The sequence below is a fragment of the Patiria miniata genome, unplaced genomic scaffold (assembly GCF_015706575.1).
Source record: "Patiria miniata isolate m_02_andy unplaced genomic scaffold, ASM1570657v1 HiC_scaffold_2, whole genome shotgun sequence".
Lineage (NCBI taxonomy): Eukaryota > Metazoa > Echinodermata > Asteroidea > Valvatida > Asterinidae > Patiria > Patiria miniata.
Window position 1 is genome coordinate 17,744,678 of NW_024037058.1, and position 19,370 is coordinate 17,764,047.

At 40.0% G+C, this 19,370-nt stretch overlaps 1 protein-coding gene across 2 annotated transcripts; it reads right to left on the minus strand.

Annotated features, from left to right (window-relative positions):
* Positions 1–202: 202 nt before the first annotated feature.
* On the minus strand, positions 203–12,216 carry LOC119726729 (dipeptidyl peptidase 1-like). 2 transcript variants are annotated; one of them, XM_038198553.1, is made up of 6 exons: positions 11,920–12,212; positions 10,530–10,704; positions 9,694–9,810; positions 8,835–8,993; positions 6,409–6,659; positions 203–1,393 (listed from the first exon to the last, which is right to left on the minus strand). In XM_038198553.1, exons 1-6 carry the CDS (start codon positions 12,074–12,076, stop codon positions 885–887), a joined length of 1,368 nt encoding a protein of 455 aa, XP_038054481.1. In that variant the 5' UTR covers positions 12,077–12,212; the 3' UTR covers positions 203–884. The 2 variants fall into 2 exon arrangements, with proteins under 2 accessions (XP_038054481.1, XP_038054482.1); XM_038198554.1 differs by lacking the exon at positions 203–1,393 and adding an exon at positions 5,163–5,680 and having other exon boundaries at positions 11,920–12,216.
* Positions 12,217–19,370: the final 7,154 nt, after the last annotated feature.

Below are 19,370 nucleotides of genomic sequence, written 5' to 3' on the forward strand. Positions count from 1 at the left end.
TTCTTTATTATGGCACGTAGAATCATTTGCTATTACCTTTAAACGATCCTACCCATTTCATGACAAATAAAAACTTTGCACAAAGTGAAGATGGGACTGACATCATACCTTGTGAAATTATTCCGGCGGAAATGAAATCATTGGGATGAAAACTTGCATTGAATGAGATTGCAAATAAGAGTGGCAGCGGATACATGGGGTGTTTTTTTAAAGTGCATCAGAAATGGAATCCAGTCATGAGGCTCTAAAATATGCATGTTTTCTCACAATGTAACCACCGATCTAAAACTTCAACTGGTTAATTGTTATACACCCTACTTACTATTATGAGCTATTTTGTTGCTTCAAAAAAGTTCACAAATAGCAAATGATCCTACATATATCTTGAAGTACTAATAACTTTATAATAAAAAGTTTTTCCCATCATAATTATACACATATTTCAGTTCAGAAACTTACGATACAAGAACGATCACCATTGACTGAAGGTGAAATAATCAGTGCATATGAACATTTACAAACCAAAATCGAAATGAAATGATCAATTAATTCATGTCATTATACTCCAATCACCATTTCATATTACTTTCAATCAGTATTGTTTCAATTAAAAATAGTTATATAGTACACATTTCATCAAACGTTATTCAAGACCTAACTTTTACAAAATTGTCGGAGCTGATTGGCACAGTTCTTTTTTTTTTTCCATTCATAATTTGACTGAGTACTGATCAAAGCTGGCAGTTGCTGTACACTATTATGGTACTAGCCGTACAAACTGTTAAAAGCCTAGTTTCTAAAATTAAGTGAATTTGGGTTTTTTTTCGCATTGATGAAAATGCAGAGATTAACAATCAGCCTCAAGCAATTGCATCGTAACCCAATTATGGGAAAATTGGGAACGACACGACAGCAATGCTCTCAATTGCGCATTCATCAGTGCCACGCCGGATACGGAAATATCCCTTCTCCCCCCAACCTGCCCCCCAGCTATTCTTGACGCTCCAGAACTTCTCCCCGGTTGTAGAATCTGCGCCATAACCGACCACAAGCACAGCATGATTGGTCAGCTCAAAGGGGTCAAAGCTGTGGCCGTAGCGGTCACCCGCAAAAACGTGGTGATAAATCCCACTCTTGTACGCCTCAAAGTCGGGGTAGACCTCAAAGGCCACAGTGATGGGTCCGTTCTTGACCAGTTCCATCCGCATCAACTCTTCGTTGCATCCACCGTAGAATCCCCCAACGTATTTGTAGTCGGTTCCGTAGTAACGCTTGCAGGTGGTCTTCTTACAAGGCGTGTCCATTCCGACGTAGGGACTACAGGACTCTTCTACCAGACCAAAATCTTCAGCGTACTTGCCGGCGATCAGATATGGAAATCCACCCTCACAACCTGAAAAATTACACAAAAGAAAAAAAATATCCATTTCAATATGCATTCATGCCTGGGCTGCAAACAGTGGGAGGACTTGAAATTTCTAGAAGGAAGAAAATTTAGTTGTGGAATAGATGATGCTGTCAGGGGCTGGAGGGAATGTGTAGGTGTGGCACGGCCAATCCCTCCCCCCCCCCCCCCCCCCCCCAACAAACACACACACACACCCATGTTTACGTTGCATATAGTGTGGACATTCCTCTGGAGACATGCACACAACAGGGAACAAAAGATTGTATACGTCTCCACAGGGCAATTTCTATAGATGAATACGTCTCCACAAGGTTTTCATGAAATAGATATATGGATTTTACTCAAAAACTAGGAATTTCCAAGGTATGTTGATTTGTCGCAAATGGTACAGTTTTAGAAAAGGGATATTAAGTCCAAATTTCAGCCAAGGAAATTAATTCTGGTTAAAATAAGAGCATTTTGAAACTGTACTTTCAAACTAAAAAACTTTAGTACATGAGAACAAAGAAATGTCTCCACAAGGATACAAATTCCATTATATGTGTGTTTTCGTGTAGGAAAACCTGTGAAAAGAAGTAATGCTTTTACACACAAACACACGAATACCAGCAAAATTATATGGGGATAGCAATTACCCATAAAATCTGGCCTGGTAAATAACGCCACCCACCATATAAATGTACATGTACGTAAAGGCTGGGTTTCGACATATGCCTGATACGGGGGAAGAAGCAGTGATATAAATTTAGCAAGGCCAACATTTCAAGCACAATGGAAAAGAACTCTCAAGTGACTAACTTGAACCAAAGCGATGGAAGCTAAAATGTCCACTTTACCTTGTTACAACCAAAATTATGAATGTACATTAGCATGTACAGCTGAGAATAGTTCTATCCCCCTGGATGGAATTCCAGTCCATCGCAGGTTACTCCCCAGCTAATGCCGGTGTCACACGAAAATCCGTCTCCTATGAAAATCGGACCCCTATTTCCCTATTATTGGTTGATCCCTCGCACGTGACAGGTCACTCTTCCGAAACAATTCTAAAAATAGCATAGTATCGTACTCACGCGTGCGCAGTACTACCAACGAGTCCACATTTCACGGAGTTGGATATTCACGCTACAGCGGTACACATTTCCTGGGTGGAGAGAGGCAAGTGGGGTGAAGTGGCTTGCCCAAGGACACAATATATGGCTAGTAACTGGATTCGAACCCCAGGCTCTCTGAGCATGTGTCACAAACCCTTACCACTAGGCCACACTCCCCCAAATTTTCTCGATCAAATAATCCGTAATAATTGGAAGGAGCCCCTGCTATACGGTAGCACAGCCGAGAGGACTATACTTAGCATGGCTTAAACAATGAAAAGTAACAAAGATGCATCTTTGCATGGTGGAGAGGTAAAGAGTGGAAGATGCGGCAACAACAAGGACAAATATCTATTGACTTTCATTTTTAATAAATCACATTTTGGGGTTTTGTTTTTAAAGTGAACGAATATATCCCTGTCAAATTATGACGTTTTCAACAAAATCTCTTGATTTTGACTTGCGAATTACCCTGCTTCAGCCTGCAAGTCACAAATATTCAGCAACTATCAAACAACTCTTTGATTCATTCCTAAACTTTAAAATAACACAACTATGGAAAATAAACAGATAACCTGGAGTAAGTACATACTTTTTTTTTATTCAACTATTTCATGAAATAAAGACTAGTTTGAGACTAGTACTTTTAAAACTGTTTTGTTAGCTTTGTGGTTGCAAATTGCAAAAAGCAAGTTTAAACTACATGTATTTCAGTGCAAACCTAGAACAATAAAAGTGCCACTTAAATGGTTATCTTTATTGGACAAATGCACAAAATTTGCACCCTGCTAATTATTCATTGATTGTTCACTTACACATTAAATGTTACCTAATCTTGTATTATTTTTAAGGTTTAGACTACATGTACTTCCATGCAAGAACACTAAACGTGCAGCTTAGTTTTTTTGCAAGAATAAAAGCAGCTTAATATTTCATCTTTATTGGACACGTATGCCAAATTTGCATGAAAGCACCCTTTAATTATTTTGATTATACAAAATCATTGATTGTAAACTTACACATTAAATTTTACCTAATCTTGTATTATTTTTAAGGTCATTTCCCACAGTATAAAATGTTTGTACATGTAATACTAATTACAAACTATTACTAGCAAAATTTATTCTAAAAGACGCAATCTCATTCTCGACTGTAACATCAACAAATTTCTATCACAAAAATAATTCAAATTCATAAATGTTTCAAAAGTTCTAACTTTGCATACAATGAAATGCACATTTCATTTTTTAAAAAGATACTTAAAATTTAAATTGGAAAGGCAGTAGGCAGTCTGGACACATTTTGCAAAAATTATCAATTTTTTTTCAGGCATTTCTAAGACATTTAGTTTTACCAGAAAATTATATTTTTTGATTCAGTTGTGGAAATTCAAAGCACTCATATTTACATGAACATTGCATAAAAAGGGAAAAGACCATAGTATTGGTAGACTACACGCATTCCGAAGTCCCTTAATTAATTAATTCCCTTAATTTCAAACAGTGGTGCATTCTTCAATGCTGAATTTATATAGTAATGAAAAATTAACAATGAAATAAATTCTGCCAAGTAAGCACCAATATCGAGAATATTTGATATAGGTCCCTATCGATTGTTCCATATAAAAGTTAAAGACCATAAAGATGACACTTTCATTTAAAAAAAAAAATATTAGTCCCAATTTTCCACGGCTTTCACGTCGATATCATTCCTTAATATCAAAATGTTCGATATGTCGATATGATTAAAAAAATTTCGATCCGCGATATCGATATCAAAATATTATCTAATAATCGAGTAATATCAATATATCAACAGTGCTTAATTTGCAAAAGTAAAACAAAAATCCAAAAGTTGCTCAAATTACAGAAAGACCGACATTTCATATCAGCTCTTTGATTAGTAAGTACAAAGTTATCTTTTGTTGAAGGGCCACTGCTAACAAGATCATTTTTTTTACTTAATCGGCATATGAACTTGAAGACAACATTACTGGTTAGTCTTTGTCCAAGTCTGTTTTTCTATTCTCCTGATACAACCAATCCGTGGCGAGCGAGGTCACTATCAAGATGAATCAAATCCAGTCCTGGCAATATTGGCAGCGCTACCCAGGAGATTCCGAGCACAACCTCACGCGCGCTGCATTCAACTTAATGCATGCACGTGAGGTATGCTCGGACTTTCGTAGGTAGGGCTGCCAATATTGCCTAGACTGGATTAGATTCATCTTGTTGATAGACACCTCCACCACCATGGCAACTTCCCTGCGTTTGATCACATGACTGTCTGCAAATCCGGTTCGTTAGTAAAAACGTCATACACGCCCGCGCTCCACTGATTACTAGCGCCCATTGGCTACAAACGCTCGAGCTGCGTTAACTTCCGGTTCCAATCGTGCAGAAAGTGCTGGAGGTGACGTCACACTAACAAATCGGATAGGGGATAGAATTTGGATCAAGACTACTTACTGGTTGGCAGGCAATCATCCTTCAAGAAATTCAAGAACAGAGTGTAAAGGCTATAAGTTTTGCAATAGATGTTGGATTACTCTCTTGGTCACTTGTGTATGGGTGCAACATTGAAATCACAGTAAACTGTATTGGTTTTACAGTTGTAAGTGCAGTTACTGAGATGTCCAGGCATGTCCAGTCTGTGACTTAAAAAAAAGATGCTTAGGGATAGATTGGGAAAGACTCAACGGCAATGCTCTCTATTGCGCATTCGTCAGTGCCACGCCGGATACGGAAATATCCCTGCTCCCCCCAACCCTCCCCCCAGCTATTCTTGACGCTCCAGAACCGTTCTCCGGTCGTAGGGTCCGCGCCGTAACCGACGACTAAGACGACATGATTAGTGAGCTCGAAGGGGTTGAACCCAAAGCCGGTGCGATCGCCGCGAAACACGTGATGGTAAATGCCACCCTTGTACGCCTGAAAATCAGGGTAGACCTCAAAGGAAACAGCAACTGGTCCGTTCTTGACCAGCTTGATCCGCATCAACTCTTCGTTGCATCCACCGTAGAATCCCCCAACGTATTTGTAGTCGGTTGCGTAGTAACGCTTGCAGGTGGTCTTCTTGCAGGGCGTGTCCATTCCGACATAGGGACTGCAGGACTCTTCGACCAGACCAAAATCTTCAGCGTACTTTCCGGCGATCAGATATGGAAATCCACCCTCACATCCTAACATTATAGGGTGTTTAAACAGAAAAAGAAGTTTCCTTTTTTGGGGGGAAGTTTCTGTGAAAGTTTCTTTCTTTTGTTTTCATTCCAACTATCCTTCATTCCACAGAAACACCTCAGCAGTGTACTTTGCTCTAAATATGCTTCTCTTAAACAGTACACTTACTTAATAATAAAAGTACAAAGTTATTACAAAGTGTAACGATAAGACTCCACCATGCAAAGCATTATCACTTCAACCTTTTGTATACAAAGCCGTTCTTCTACAAACCCTAGTCTGGTTTCATGGCCAACAGATACCGACTGTTTGTGACAAAGTTTTGGACGTGTAAACATCACAGTACATAACCAAAATGTGCAGGATCTTGCCCATTTCAAGAAATGTCTGAAATTTCCCGATTACATATTTGCTGACACTCGGATACATTTAGAACAGCTCGGGCATTTCCAGGTGTAAAATAGTTTCACTTACCAACAAAGTACCTGTCATGCTTGTTACTAGTTTTAAAGTCTTTGCAAAACTCAATGTCAATTTAAGCCTAGAGCTTCAAACATATGCTCGGACTGGGTTGGAAATTTGCTGCGTCATATTCTTTAATGTTTGAATACGACGGCTACCTGACATACCATCTATAAAGAGACATCTAGTCAAACTGTTCGGTCAGGGAACCAGACTAACAAAACTCCACAAATGAAAAAACCCAATCTGACATTGAAAAGAGAATTACCTTGGGAATACTCGCTGCATGACACGACTTCCTGGGGTGCAAAGACCGTCTGCTTGGTGTTGTTGGAAGCGATGCGTAGACGAGCCTCATGCATGGCCAAAGACCCAAAGGCATAGCAGCTACCGCAGCCTCCCTGGTTCCTTACGGGCGACACAAAGTTCTGGCCGTTGATGGTGCGCCAGTCAAAGGATGGGGGAAGTGTTTCTGCTAGCTTTCTCACCTTCTCTGTGACTGGAGCTGGACTAGGTTTCCTGAACAACAACCCCAAAAAATATTTTTTATGACGTATTGATTATATTGATTTTTTGGATGTAAATATCAATCTCCCAGGGGAGTCAGGTCAGCGTAGTGGTACTTTCCTCGCCTTCCACCACTGTGACCCGGGTTCGAATCCCGCCTGGGCAAATAATGTGGATTGGGTTTTCAGTCCCTGCCTGATTCTGTGGGTTTTCCCCATAATGTTCTTCTGGGGTTGTCCTCCCACCTCTAAAACTGTAATTGCTTCTCATTGTCTTCTCTCTACAGGTTTCTTCAGGCTTGCCAGCTACAGCACACAGGGCACTTTTGAGGAATCCTTTGTTTCATTACCAGAAATAATAATAATATTAGTACATGTACTAATCCTTATTGAGAACTGGTACCAATACACAAACTACTGTCTAGGAGGAGAAGAAGATTCAAAACATTTTCTCAAACTGGGCAACGTCACACATAAATTGCTAAGGCCAAATAAAAAAAAAATTCCGGTTTCTGGTATGGAGCTTGCCCAAAATGTGTGCGGCGACGCGTTTTTTTTTTTTTTTTACCTGTTTTTTTTGCTTCAAATGTCGGCTGATGACTGCAAATTGTGCCCAACTAAACTTAGTGCAAATATTATGGGAGACCATAGAGGCCACATAAAGCTTATTCTCGATCATAACCCCATCTAAAAACACGTTAAAATTGTGCAGCAGCAGGATTCCAGTCAAACCAGTGAGTTTGGCGGTTTTGAGACATCATCTTTCATTGAAAAAAATACTTTTTCATTTTGCCGACGCGCAAGGCTACGGCGACGCGCGTGCATATCAGAAACCGGAGACTTTTTTTTTTGGCCTAACCCAACCTACCTGGATTTTTTAAGCCAAACTGTAGACCTCAAACTTTTTATTGCCATATTTGGCCAAAAAAATGTTTTGGAAATAAAAAAGTCTTCCCCACGTGAGGTTTTTTGTGTGTTAATAATTAAACAATAAAACATGTTAATGAGCCAGAATACTGTTAAAGCAACCCTAAAGTAAACAAAGTAGGTATAGACCAACAGACAAGCATTAAAAAAAAGTTACACAATAAAATTATTTTTCCACCAACCTACATGCACATGCACCTGGATATTTTTTTGGGGAGTGACTGTAAACGCACAATTTTTTAATTGTTTTTTAAATGTTAACGACTGTAAACATCAGAAAGATAACTTTCCTAATATTTGACCAGTCTAGTATCTCAATTTCACTCATGTTTTTAAGCTCTGGCAGGAACTTCTACATGTTACTTCGTGGTTGGTCGGTTGGTCGGTAGGTCGGTCGGTCTGTCCCCGGAAAATTGACCAAAAACTGACCAAATGTAATGCCGTCGTCAGTAAAGCACTCTTGGCAAAAGTTTTCGGAACACGCCCCTTTGTCTCGATCGATGCGCATACACATTTATTTTGCATATGAAGTAAGACTTTCTGGAGCCCGGCCAGAGCTTATTGTGCACTCGCGCTTGTTTACCAATCAAGCCATTAAGATTGATTCATAAACACTGATCACAATTTACAAACGATACAATACTTGAGAGAGAAAAAAAAGGTTCAGCGCTTTACACCAGGTTTTTCTATCCAATTTTTGTTAAATCCAAACTTTTTTAATAGGATACTGAGGTGCACGCCAATCACACCAAGTTGCAAATGTACCAGAAGTCTGAAAAATCTCATGTCTAGATAATCGAGCCAGAAGAAAAAGATGGTTCGATAATAAACTGAACATATTTTTTAATTAGGTTTTGCCCTTCACTGACGTATCAACACTGTATACCGGTAATTAGTGTTTATACGTCGGTGAAGGGCAAAACCTAATTTGATTTACATCAACCCGAAGAAAAAATCCATCTTATGAATGAACATATTTTACTGGACCTTGTAATGAAATATTCTTTGGTTGGTAGCCAAGTACGACTGACCAAAGTCAAAATGTACCAGATCTTTTTGAACACATCCAAATGAAAATTAGTCGCAAGCGTATGCTACATTGGCAATGTGTGCTTCAGTGATCCCTTGGCAAAAGCAAGGGTCATTTGCCTTCAACTCTGACACTGCAAAGTGGACATCTCCCATAAACTTCAGGTGCTTTGAGACAAACAATGCCCACACAAAAAACATGTAAAGAATTTCTCTGCCAATTGAGACTTACGATGCCATCATTGATGCTCTGCCTCCCCTTCTGCGAAGCATCTCCTCTACCGTCATTTTCTCGTATTCCGGATAAACTCCGGCAGTCCAGGAGTTCTGAGCCGAGTTAATGTTATTGATGAGCTCGTAGTCTGTTTTGTACAATTGCTTCATTGGATCCCTGCAAAATAGATAAAAAATAAAGCTTTTTTTTGTTTTGCAGAAAGACACTTAATGCAATGGCTGCCAAGACCAAATTGTTGGGTCTTCATTCTAGCCTGCATCAATCTAGGGATGAGATTGTCAAATTAAAAAAGCCTGAAAATTGGATGAAAGGACTGAAAGATGTATTTCTTTCCATACTGATCATGTCTTTCTCTCAGATTCAAAAAAGTTTGAATTCAGACAAAAGTCTAAACTCATGCCTAGATTATTGTGTGGAGTTTACTTTGTTTAAAAAGTCCCCCCCCCCTTTTGTTTTGTTTAAATAACCGAAGTAACTAATAGGCAAATAACATTTACAGTTTTATTTAATATCAATTTTAAAAGGAAATCATTTTAAATTGCCTTGTGCCAGAAGAACAGACGGTTTGATGATAAACTCGGAACCTATTTCACCGGACCTTGTGATGAAATATTCTTTGGTAGTTATCCTAGAGCGACTGACCAAAGTCAAAATTCGAAGAAAAAAAAGAGTTCTATCGCACCTCAGTCACCGGGTCTAGTATCAATAAGGATCCAACACTAGAAAGGGAGGGGGTAGGGGAAGGGAAGGGGGTAGGGGAAGGGGAGGGGGTAGGGGAAGGGGAGGGAGAAGGGGGACGGAGGGGAAGGGGTGACTGTTACAAAGGGGTTGCCAGTAATAGGAACTCTGAACTTACACAAGTGTCTCTGAACGTGGTCGATTTCTAGTCTGATTCTTGGTGCCGACGTAGCATGCCCAGTCGGTACCCACCACGTTGTGGGACCAGCCAGGTAAAGTCTCATCACACATGCTCCTAAGATAAGAAAAATAAAATAATACCAGAGTCTTATATAGCGCACGTATCTACCAACAATTAGGTACTCAAGGCACTGGTAATCATGTCAATTTTTTAAAAGATAGATAAATGAAGTTTACGAGAAATATGAGACCCATTATATAGCACCTTTATAAAGGTTATACAAGGTGCTGTGCCGCATATTGCAGCCACTGCCAGTAAAACACAGGAGCAAACCCCTTCTCTTAGCCATAAGTGTTACTGATTTACGTGCATTACACAACACACGGGACCTACTACTTTACGTCGAAGCAATAATGGTAAAGTGCCTTGCTCAAGAGCACAAGGACCATGTTCCCGGTCAGGATTCGAACCCATGTACCACGGCAGACGAGTCGAACACGGAAACCATTAGACCAACCCCAACCCCCCCCCCCCCCCCTCACAATTCGATCAAAAATGCCAGCAAACATTTAGTTCTTGAGGGAACAAGTTGTGGTGCCAGTATACATGTCTTGTTTTCGTGTTGCATGTTTTTATACCTTAAGTTGTGGGACTCTCATACACAGTATTGAGAGTCCCAAATTTCCCGATATGAGGAACTTCGAGGGAGGTCCAAAAGATTGGGTATTTAATTTTGGTAACCATATTCACTGTTTTAAATTTATTTCCACTGTTAAGCTACATCACCCTTCCTGTTTGTTTAATAATATTATAGTTTGATACAATGTACTTACTTATATTTTTCGCCCTCTTTTACATACTTGGAGAAGGCAAAGTATTTCTTGTTGTTGAGAACCACCTCAAAGCCTTGGTTGTAGATCAGGGTCCAATATCCCTCATGGCCGTAGGTCACATCTAGAGCGACATCAGGAAACTTGAGGTCGACAATGACCATGTGGTCCACCGGTCCTATGACAGGGAGGAAATTCACAGTGACAATGAATTAACCCAATAGCCCTCAAAGCATCCTCAACTGCCCTGGCATTTATTCCTTACACTGCACTCCATGGTTTTATTGATTTATTGAGGAGTAAGTAGAATGTCATACAAGTTAAAGGGCAATGCAATGTATTTTTTTTGTAACCCTAACCACCCTAGCTGGAGTTACCTAGACCCGTGAACGTGGCGTTGTATACAACGCCACGTTCTTGTGTCATTTCGAAGCTGGCGAAATTGATCCGACATACATAATTCCGTATGGGTGTTGAGTACTCACCTAGAAATCTAAATTTGCCCGTCCGATTGTTTAGGCTGTGTAATTTCGACGAAATTTGCCCATCAGTAAAGACCCATACGAACGTGTAGAAATTAGATTGTAACCTGACCCTGACAAATAACCCCGGACGCGTCCGAGTCGCTTGGACAGATTGACGGCTGTTTCATGTCGCAACCCCGAAAAAAAACCCTGCAGACGATTGGCTGCTCGGCTCATCTCGTGTACAGTACGTGTGCGCACACACACGCGGGCGCACGTTCGACCGCGTGCGGTGCGGTGAGAGAGGAAAGGACTTGAAACTTGTCTAAAACGATGTCCGTTTTAGCTGCGACAGTAAACAGCCGTTGAATCATACGAATATAAAATGCAATGCGCATGCGTCAGTTGGGAGAAAATGGCAGCTAGCAGTAGGGGACGGACTTCATGAACCGGGGACAGAATTTTCCTCAATTTTTGTCAAATGCAAGTTTTGACGTACAAATAGAATTCAAGACAGCTTCATATGTGAGTACTTATTACATGGGCAAAATAACGTCCAGTGTGTGTAACGGAGGGAGTCAGAGGGACACGTTCGCCAGGTTCGAAAATACACAACAGCGTGGCGTAGTTTACAAGCCACGTTCACGGGTCTAGAGTTACCCAGCCCTGAGTTTTATCATTGGGTTGGCATTTAATGATAAAACTCAGGGCTGGGTAACTCCAGCTATAACCACCCCAACTTCATCAAAATCCATCCCCCTAATATTTTGGTGGATTTGGGGGGATGGATTTGGTCCAGAAGGCCTGGCCTGACTAAATATTGATGGAGTTTGATGGACTTGGGCCTAATGGCCTAACGCAGTGCTGCTAGTGCTTGTGGTATCCGACATGTCCGATTATATTATGTCGCCGTGCATTTTCCTACGTACCTGGACTGGTGCAGTTGAGTGTATTGTCGCCCCCTCCGGCACTCACTTTAAACACCCACCGTCCCACGAGATCATCATAAGTGCAGTTAGCCGGAGTGTCAGCCAGAACTATGGGCAATACCGCCAAGACTAAAAGGAAAACTTTCACGATCGCCATTGCTAAGACTGAAGAAAAAAAAACACAGAAATCTTTGGTAGCACTGCACGAGCAGCAGGGTATGCGGCGCGGTAGGGCGGCAGTGCAGCTAGTCAGCTGGGCTATCGCGCGATAGTGCGAGACAGTTGTTTTCACGTGACCCGTAGCCTCGTGATGATCACCTGACTGCACGTACACGTGACTAAAGTAGGCGTGGACGGTTATTTCCGAAGAGGATATGGGTTCCGGGTTGGGGAACAATGTGTGACACATGACCATTAAGAAAAGCATGAATTCCTTGCTAGCAGTACGTTGCTCTACATAATATTTGTTGTTGGGTGTTTCACTACTGCAGAAAGTTTGAAATCATTTCAATGTATTTTGCCAAAAAAATATGAGCAAAAAATGTCATTATTTGAACGTAACATTGACACCGCGTGTCAGTGTTATGTCCAAATATGACACTTTTTTTAAATTCTGCGAAACATTACCCAAATTCACTTTGCGTACTTCTTACTATACATGCAACACAATAAGAAAACCTTTTGTTACGGTAGTCAGGCATCACAATGGAGCAGAAATGATAGCTTGATTGTGTACGTGGTTGTAACATTGACACGTGTAAAACGCAAATGTCACACTTCCATTGAGTACGTGATTTTCATCCACACTTGAGGTATTGTTTCTGCTGTATTTGAACCCTGACTATACCAAAACAAAAGCTTTTCTTGGTGCTTAGGTGTTTTTTTTAAATTCTGCGAAACATTACCCAAATTCACTTTGCGTACTTCTTACTATACATGCAACACAATAAGAAAACCTTTTGTTACGGTAGTCAGGCATCACAATGGAGCAGAAATGATAGCTTGATTGTGTACGTGGTTGTAACATTGACACGTGTAAAACGCAAATGTCACACTTCCATTGAGTACGTGATTTTCATCCACACTTGAGGTATTGTTTCTGCTGTATTTGAACCCTGACTATACCAAAACAAAAGCTTTTCTTGGTGCTTAGGTGTTTTTTTTAAATTCTGCGAAACATTACCCAAATTCACTTTGCGTACTTCTTACTATACATGCAACACAATAAGAAAACCTTTTGTTACGGTAGTCAGGCATCACAATGGAGCAGAAATGATAGCTTGATTGTGTACGTGGTTGTAACATTGACACGTGTAAAACGCAAATGTCACACTTCCATTGAGTACGTGATTTTCATCCACACTTGAGGAATTGTTTCTGCTGTATTTGAACCCTGACTATACCAAAACAAAAGCTTTTCTTGGTGCTTAGGTGTCCAGTTGTAAACATGCAATGTCAGTTTGGTTAATATTTTACATTGAAACGTGTAAAAAATGGCAAAAAAAGATATTTGGATGTAACAATTTTTGACACGGTGTCAATGTTACATCCGAATTAATACATTTTTGCTCATATTTTTGTCAAAGTACTTTCAAATGATTTCAAATTTTCTCAAGTATATATTTAAACGCCCTAAGACAAATATTATGTTAAGCAATGGTTTTGATCCATTCATACTTTTGATAATAACCACAAATATATGGATGTATCGTGCACTGCTTCCTGCCAACCCGGTGGAATGACCCATGTCGTTCATTCGTCGGGATCATGTTGCCTCACGGTGGAGAAGTTTCTTTACTTATACTTCATTGACGTGACAATCAGACTCGGTACAAAGACTAGTCATTTATTGTACGCCAATTTAAATACAATCCGAACTCTATCCATTGTCTGGATCATCAGTATTTACATCATACCCCTAGAACTAATACCCATAGTTCTAGGGGTACATAATCATAGGCCTAGACGTCATCTACCATGGAAAACTCCGTTTTGTGGCACCTGAGAACTTTGTTTTAATTGTTATAGCAGTAACAACAATATAGCCTTGAAGAGCAAGATTTTAATTCAGCATGGATAGCATAACATTGTGGAAACCTTTTTTTATCGAATAAAATTGAGAATGTTTTCTGGACAATATCAATTGTTTTCGAACTTTATCCATTTTTGTCTAGATCAACGTACACGCACACCGTCATTTCACCAGTCATACCCACCTACCTCGAACATTCGCCTCTATTACTATTATGGGAGGGGGGATTTTGTCCGAAACCTGAGACAGTGGAAAACCGAAAAAGGGAGAATCAGAGTATACAAAACCAAAATATATTATGCGCGTTGGATTCTGATTTTCTGTTGTGCATTTTTTTAGGCCCTATATAGGCCCAATATAACCATCCACCCTGACCCGCTGTAATGAACTTTTTTTCAGCGAGGAGAACAACGGAATTATTGGGTTTTTTTAAGGAGGAAAGCGACAAACTAGCGACGTTCATATCCAGCTACATATTACCTACTCTTTTCCACCTTACATTGTTTCGTGCTTTTTTTACTGAAGATAAGCTGTCAGAGTGCCAATTTTCACATCAAAAGAGCTAGCCTTGTGTGTTTAATGTACCTCATCCAAATCCTCAGGAAGTCGTTAACGCTGCATCTTCTTCTTCTTTTGAGAGGCAGGAAAGCGCGTGTGAACACTCGAGACAAACATTATTAACAATACCTCTTCATACCTTACTGGATAAAAGTGCGATTAAGCAGTAATAAAGTGAAGTGAAGTATATGAAATCTGTAATGGACCGAACACAATTTAATGGTTATTTTTCTGAACGATGGCAATTTGTCGTGGCATTGCTTTATTTCAACAATGATGTCTGTATGATTCAAGGAGCATTCGACTGACAATCAAGCTGCGAAGATAGTTAGCCATTAGTTCGTCATTTTACACCCTGTACCCCCGTCAAGCTGCGTTCAGCGTGTCGACGAAATGGCAAACGCCATTGTGAAATCAGTGCGACTATCATTATTGCAAGAAACTATATAATTAGTAACTTCTGTGTACAGTATCGTTAGAAGAACAAGCGAGACATTAATGTGATGAGTCAAACACACTACGTTGAAAATAGAAACACCATGTGACCACACATTCAGGTCTCTAATGATTATATGTGTTAATCAAATTAAGTATTAAAGTGCCAATGCAATGTATTTTTTTTTGAAATCCTTGAATATGCACCATTGTGTCCAATTTAACCTTGTTTTCAATTTTCATTTTGCCATTTGCCAGGGTATTTTAGTGCCTTTTTTTGGTTTTATGCTAATGCAAATGTACATATTCATGAGCAAAAGTGTGATGTCATTTTAGGCAAAAACCTCCTTGTTATAGTTTTTCAGCACGAAAAGTTGCCAGAATTTTAGATAATTTGCGGCATTTTTTTCTTTGGCGATTTGTTGTTTCAGTACAAGACAGTAAGCCAAAAAGCAAACTGTTCTCACAAAAATTTTCAACAAGCAAATATTTGGGTCACAACAGAAAACCCCTAAACTGAACAGTGTCTTTCTGAAATGACATCACAGCTACAGCGCCCTGCAGTTGTTCGGAAAAGCATGGGAAATTTTTAAATGTTTAAAGAACGGCACTTTTGTCAACACGAAAACAATGGAAGTGATATTCTTATCACATCCATGTAAAAATGTATGGGAAAGATGTTCTTAAAATTGTGTCACCAATGCACATTATGCCGGCAGTGTATAAATCCATATCGAATGGTTTGACAGAAAAGAAAGTGGCTTGGTATTGTCAGAATTTCAACTTCATTTGCTGGGTTCTGAGGGCCGGCTTTGGAAATGAGTGCATATAAGCCTCTTTTTAGTCTTAAGCCGATTCCTCTGTGGAATTGCCTGCTTCAATAATCCATGTCATATGTCATGAATCAGGTCCATTTCAATGATTCACTGTCGCTTAATAGCCAACGAAGGACTTCTTGTTGACATGGGAAGTCCTCAAATTGGATCTGTTTGGAGGAGTCGTGTAGGATTGTTGCAACCGCATCCGACGTTTCAATTAGAAACGTATTGGTACAAAATGCAATCTTTGAAAACATAATTTGACCTTGCTCCAGGCCACAACTGGAGGCCTGCGCATAATTTGATATAGGAAATCCAAGATTTAATTCCTGGTAAAAATCTAAAAAAAGAAAAGGCTCTTAAGTGGGTTGCACTTTTTATTGAAGCGTGGCTAGAATCATGGCAAATTAAATCATGACAGAAAACACGAATTTACAACAACAAAAAAACGAAATCAATACAATGTTCCCTACGCCCTGCCCATAATTTGGCGGTTTTGAGACATCATCTTACATTGAAAAAAAAAACCTTTTTCATTTTGCCGACACACATGGCTACGGCGAAGCGCATACCAGAAACCGGAAACTTTTTTTGGCCTTAGGGGTTTTCTGTACAAATTGTAAGCCCAAAAGTCGCTCATTGAAAACGTTTGTGAGAAGAAGTTTGCTCATTGGCTTACTGCCATGTACTGACACAGCAGCGAATCACCGAAGAAAAAAATTACGACGATGAAATATCAACATACTGGCAACTATTTGGTGCTGAAATGACATCACTCAAATTGTACACAAATCACATTCCAAGAGATGCATAATGCAGTACATGCAGTGCAGTAGAAAACATGTTGTTGAAAGTTAGCAACCATGGGCGTCAATCCTGGGGGGACAGGGGGACCATTTTCGGGGCCCTCAGGCCCCGAACCCCACGCCTTTAGCTTAGAATATAATAGCTTATTCAATGACTTCAACCAGGTTGAAATTTCATGCCTATAGGTCAAAGGGTTTTGGAATTATGGCTAATTAATTATTCATAATGTACGAATGGCAATTCTGCTCTTTGTACACGACGTGTATGCAAAAATTCAGTTTTCACGGCGCGTAGCGCCGGAAAATTTTTCGCTACGCGGAAACCCGTGGTCCGATTTTTATGTTTTTGGTATCAAAAGATGCGCAAAGCTCGAGGCTAAAAAGTCATAACAGCTCGGGTCGCGATTTTTTTTTTTAGAAGCTATCATGCAAAATGTTGAGGGGGGCATTCCGCCCCCGGCCCCTTTAGGGTTAAGCGGGCCCCGAACCCCACGCTGGTGGCTTCGCACTTCGCGCTCGCATTATTTCTGATCAAGGTATGTCCCCCCCCCCCCCCCACTTTTGAGAAGCGATTGACGCCCCTGTTGGCAACTCGTGACCACCAATTTGTAAACAAATCTAGCATTTCGCTTATACCCCCCGTCCTGGATTTATCTGAATCCGCACACGAAGCCCCCACTTTTTAAAGTCATGGCCCGCCCATAAAAGGGTCAGAAAAATGGCATCAAGTGGTTGTGAACTCCTTGAGGTATCTTTAAGTGATCCCGAGAGTTTCAAGGAATGTACCCGAAATTGCATTATGGGCTACCACAAGCCCACTGTATTGCAAATGAGAATGGAACTTTAATACCCAAAACAAACACAATTATGTTCAGTGGTTTCTCTCCGGTTATTACCCAAAATGCTAATTGATAATCCACTTTTTGGGTGTTCATATGATATGCCAACATTATGGAATTCCATCTACATACAGCATATGGCAAAATTATATAACCATCAGAAAACTCTTTTTTAATTTTATTAAATTTATTACATTTCATGCAGTGGATAATAACAGTGTTCGGAATTTGCGTTAGTCGTAGCAATATCGGTAATGTATGAGACGTATAACGGGGAAAATCATATTAGACAACCGCCAAGGTAGTTGCCTAATTGCTTTTCCTCATTATTCTCCGTCCTTCCTTCAAGGTGTCCTTAATCAAATGAGACTGAGAATTCATCTCATTACTGTTGTGCGGGGGAGGGGTAATATTGTGTAGAAAATCATTTATACCTTAACTCATTTTAAGTCAGTGCATGGATACTTAATTGGTGGGTCAATTTGTTGTGATGAAACACGTCCATTTGAAAACAAATACAAATATTCAGACATTTGTTACTTTTTTGGAAAACTGCTTTCTAGTCCCTGGGGTAAGGCAATTTAATCGCAAAAATAATGTATGACTAATCTTAACTTATTTTCTAATGTATGATACCTTGGAACATCCAAAAATGGTGCTCTTAAGATGTACAGCCGGTACTTTTGCCTTCCAGCTCCGGCCAAAAGATACCCTGCTATTTCTTTAAGCTAATTTTCTAAAACAGATGAAATATTTTTGGAGATACAGCTCTCTCGAAAATGGTCCCATCGTGTTTTCACTTTATACCATCTGGATTGGATGGGTAAACAAGAAAAAATATTATGGTTGTCCCAAAATGTATCAGCAATCGTGTTCTCTAGGGGTTGTATTGCTATCGAGGACACCCCCCCCCCCCCCATCCCGTGACTTCGCCCTATTTGGGGATAGAAATGAGTTATAAACTCATACGTATTCTTAAGGTACACACTTACTTTCTTTGTAACTAAAAAAAGGCCTGATGCCATTTGAGGGGTAGATCTTTCCGTCTTGAAAATTGGGCTCGCTATAGCAACTTCTGCTAGTTACCCAATATCCCTAAATCGCTCAAATCGGCTGTATAGTGCACTGGGCCTGGGCGGCATGGCAAACCGATTGCATTTTATGTCAACAGTGCCAAATGTGGTATACAGAGATACATATAGACCAATATCATACAAACAAAAATTAAATGTGGCTATTGGAGCATCGCAGATCTGGCCTTTGACGGCCATGGGAACCAGCATTTAAAAAAGGTGCGGAGTCATGACGAGTCAACACTATTTTGTAATGCGTTTTCTCGTGCAGTATATGGAGGCCAAAATACATGTAAATGCATGTATGTAACATCACTACATTTAATGATTCGTGTCTTTCCATTGCTCTAGAACGGCCACGTGTCCAGTCTACTTTATATACATTACATGCACTACTTTTCATCTAAATCATCTCATACGCGTGTACATCATCTCGTTTAACACCGTGTGTGTATGTAAGGTGGGTGTGTTGGGCCCGTGTGCATCTCAACCTGAGACTCTCAACCTGAGAGGCTAAGGTTTGCCAATGAGGCTTTAATACAGTAATCAAAAGGTACGTTACACGCAGTAATATAATTAATTAAAAGTGAGTATAATAATATCAACGTATATATACAATATAGGACAATTCAAGCGAGGACAATTTACATGTCGAGATAATAGCAATAATATTGCCATTGATAATGTTACTCAGATCCATCTGTAACATGGAATGTGCACATTGACAAACTGTCAAAGAAAATTAACAAGCGTGTGGGGCTTCTCCGGAGAGTCAGAAATGTCCTGCCTCAGCATACAGTAAATTTGTTATACAAAACGCTGATTCTCCCGCACTTTGGTTATTGTGATATTGTGCAGGGGTAACGCTTCAAAAATGTCCCTCGTCAAGC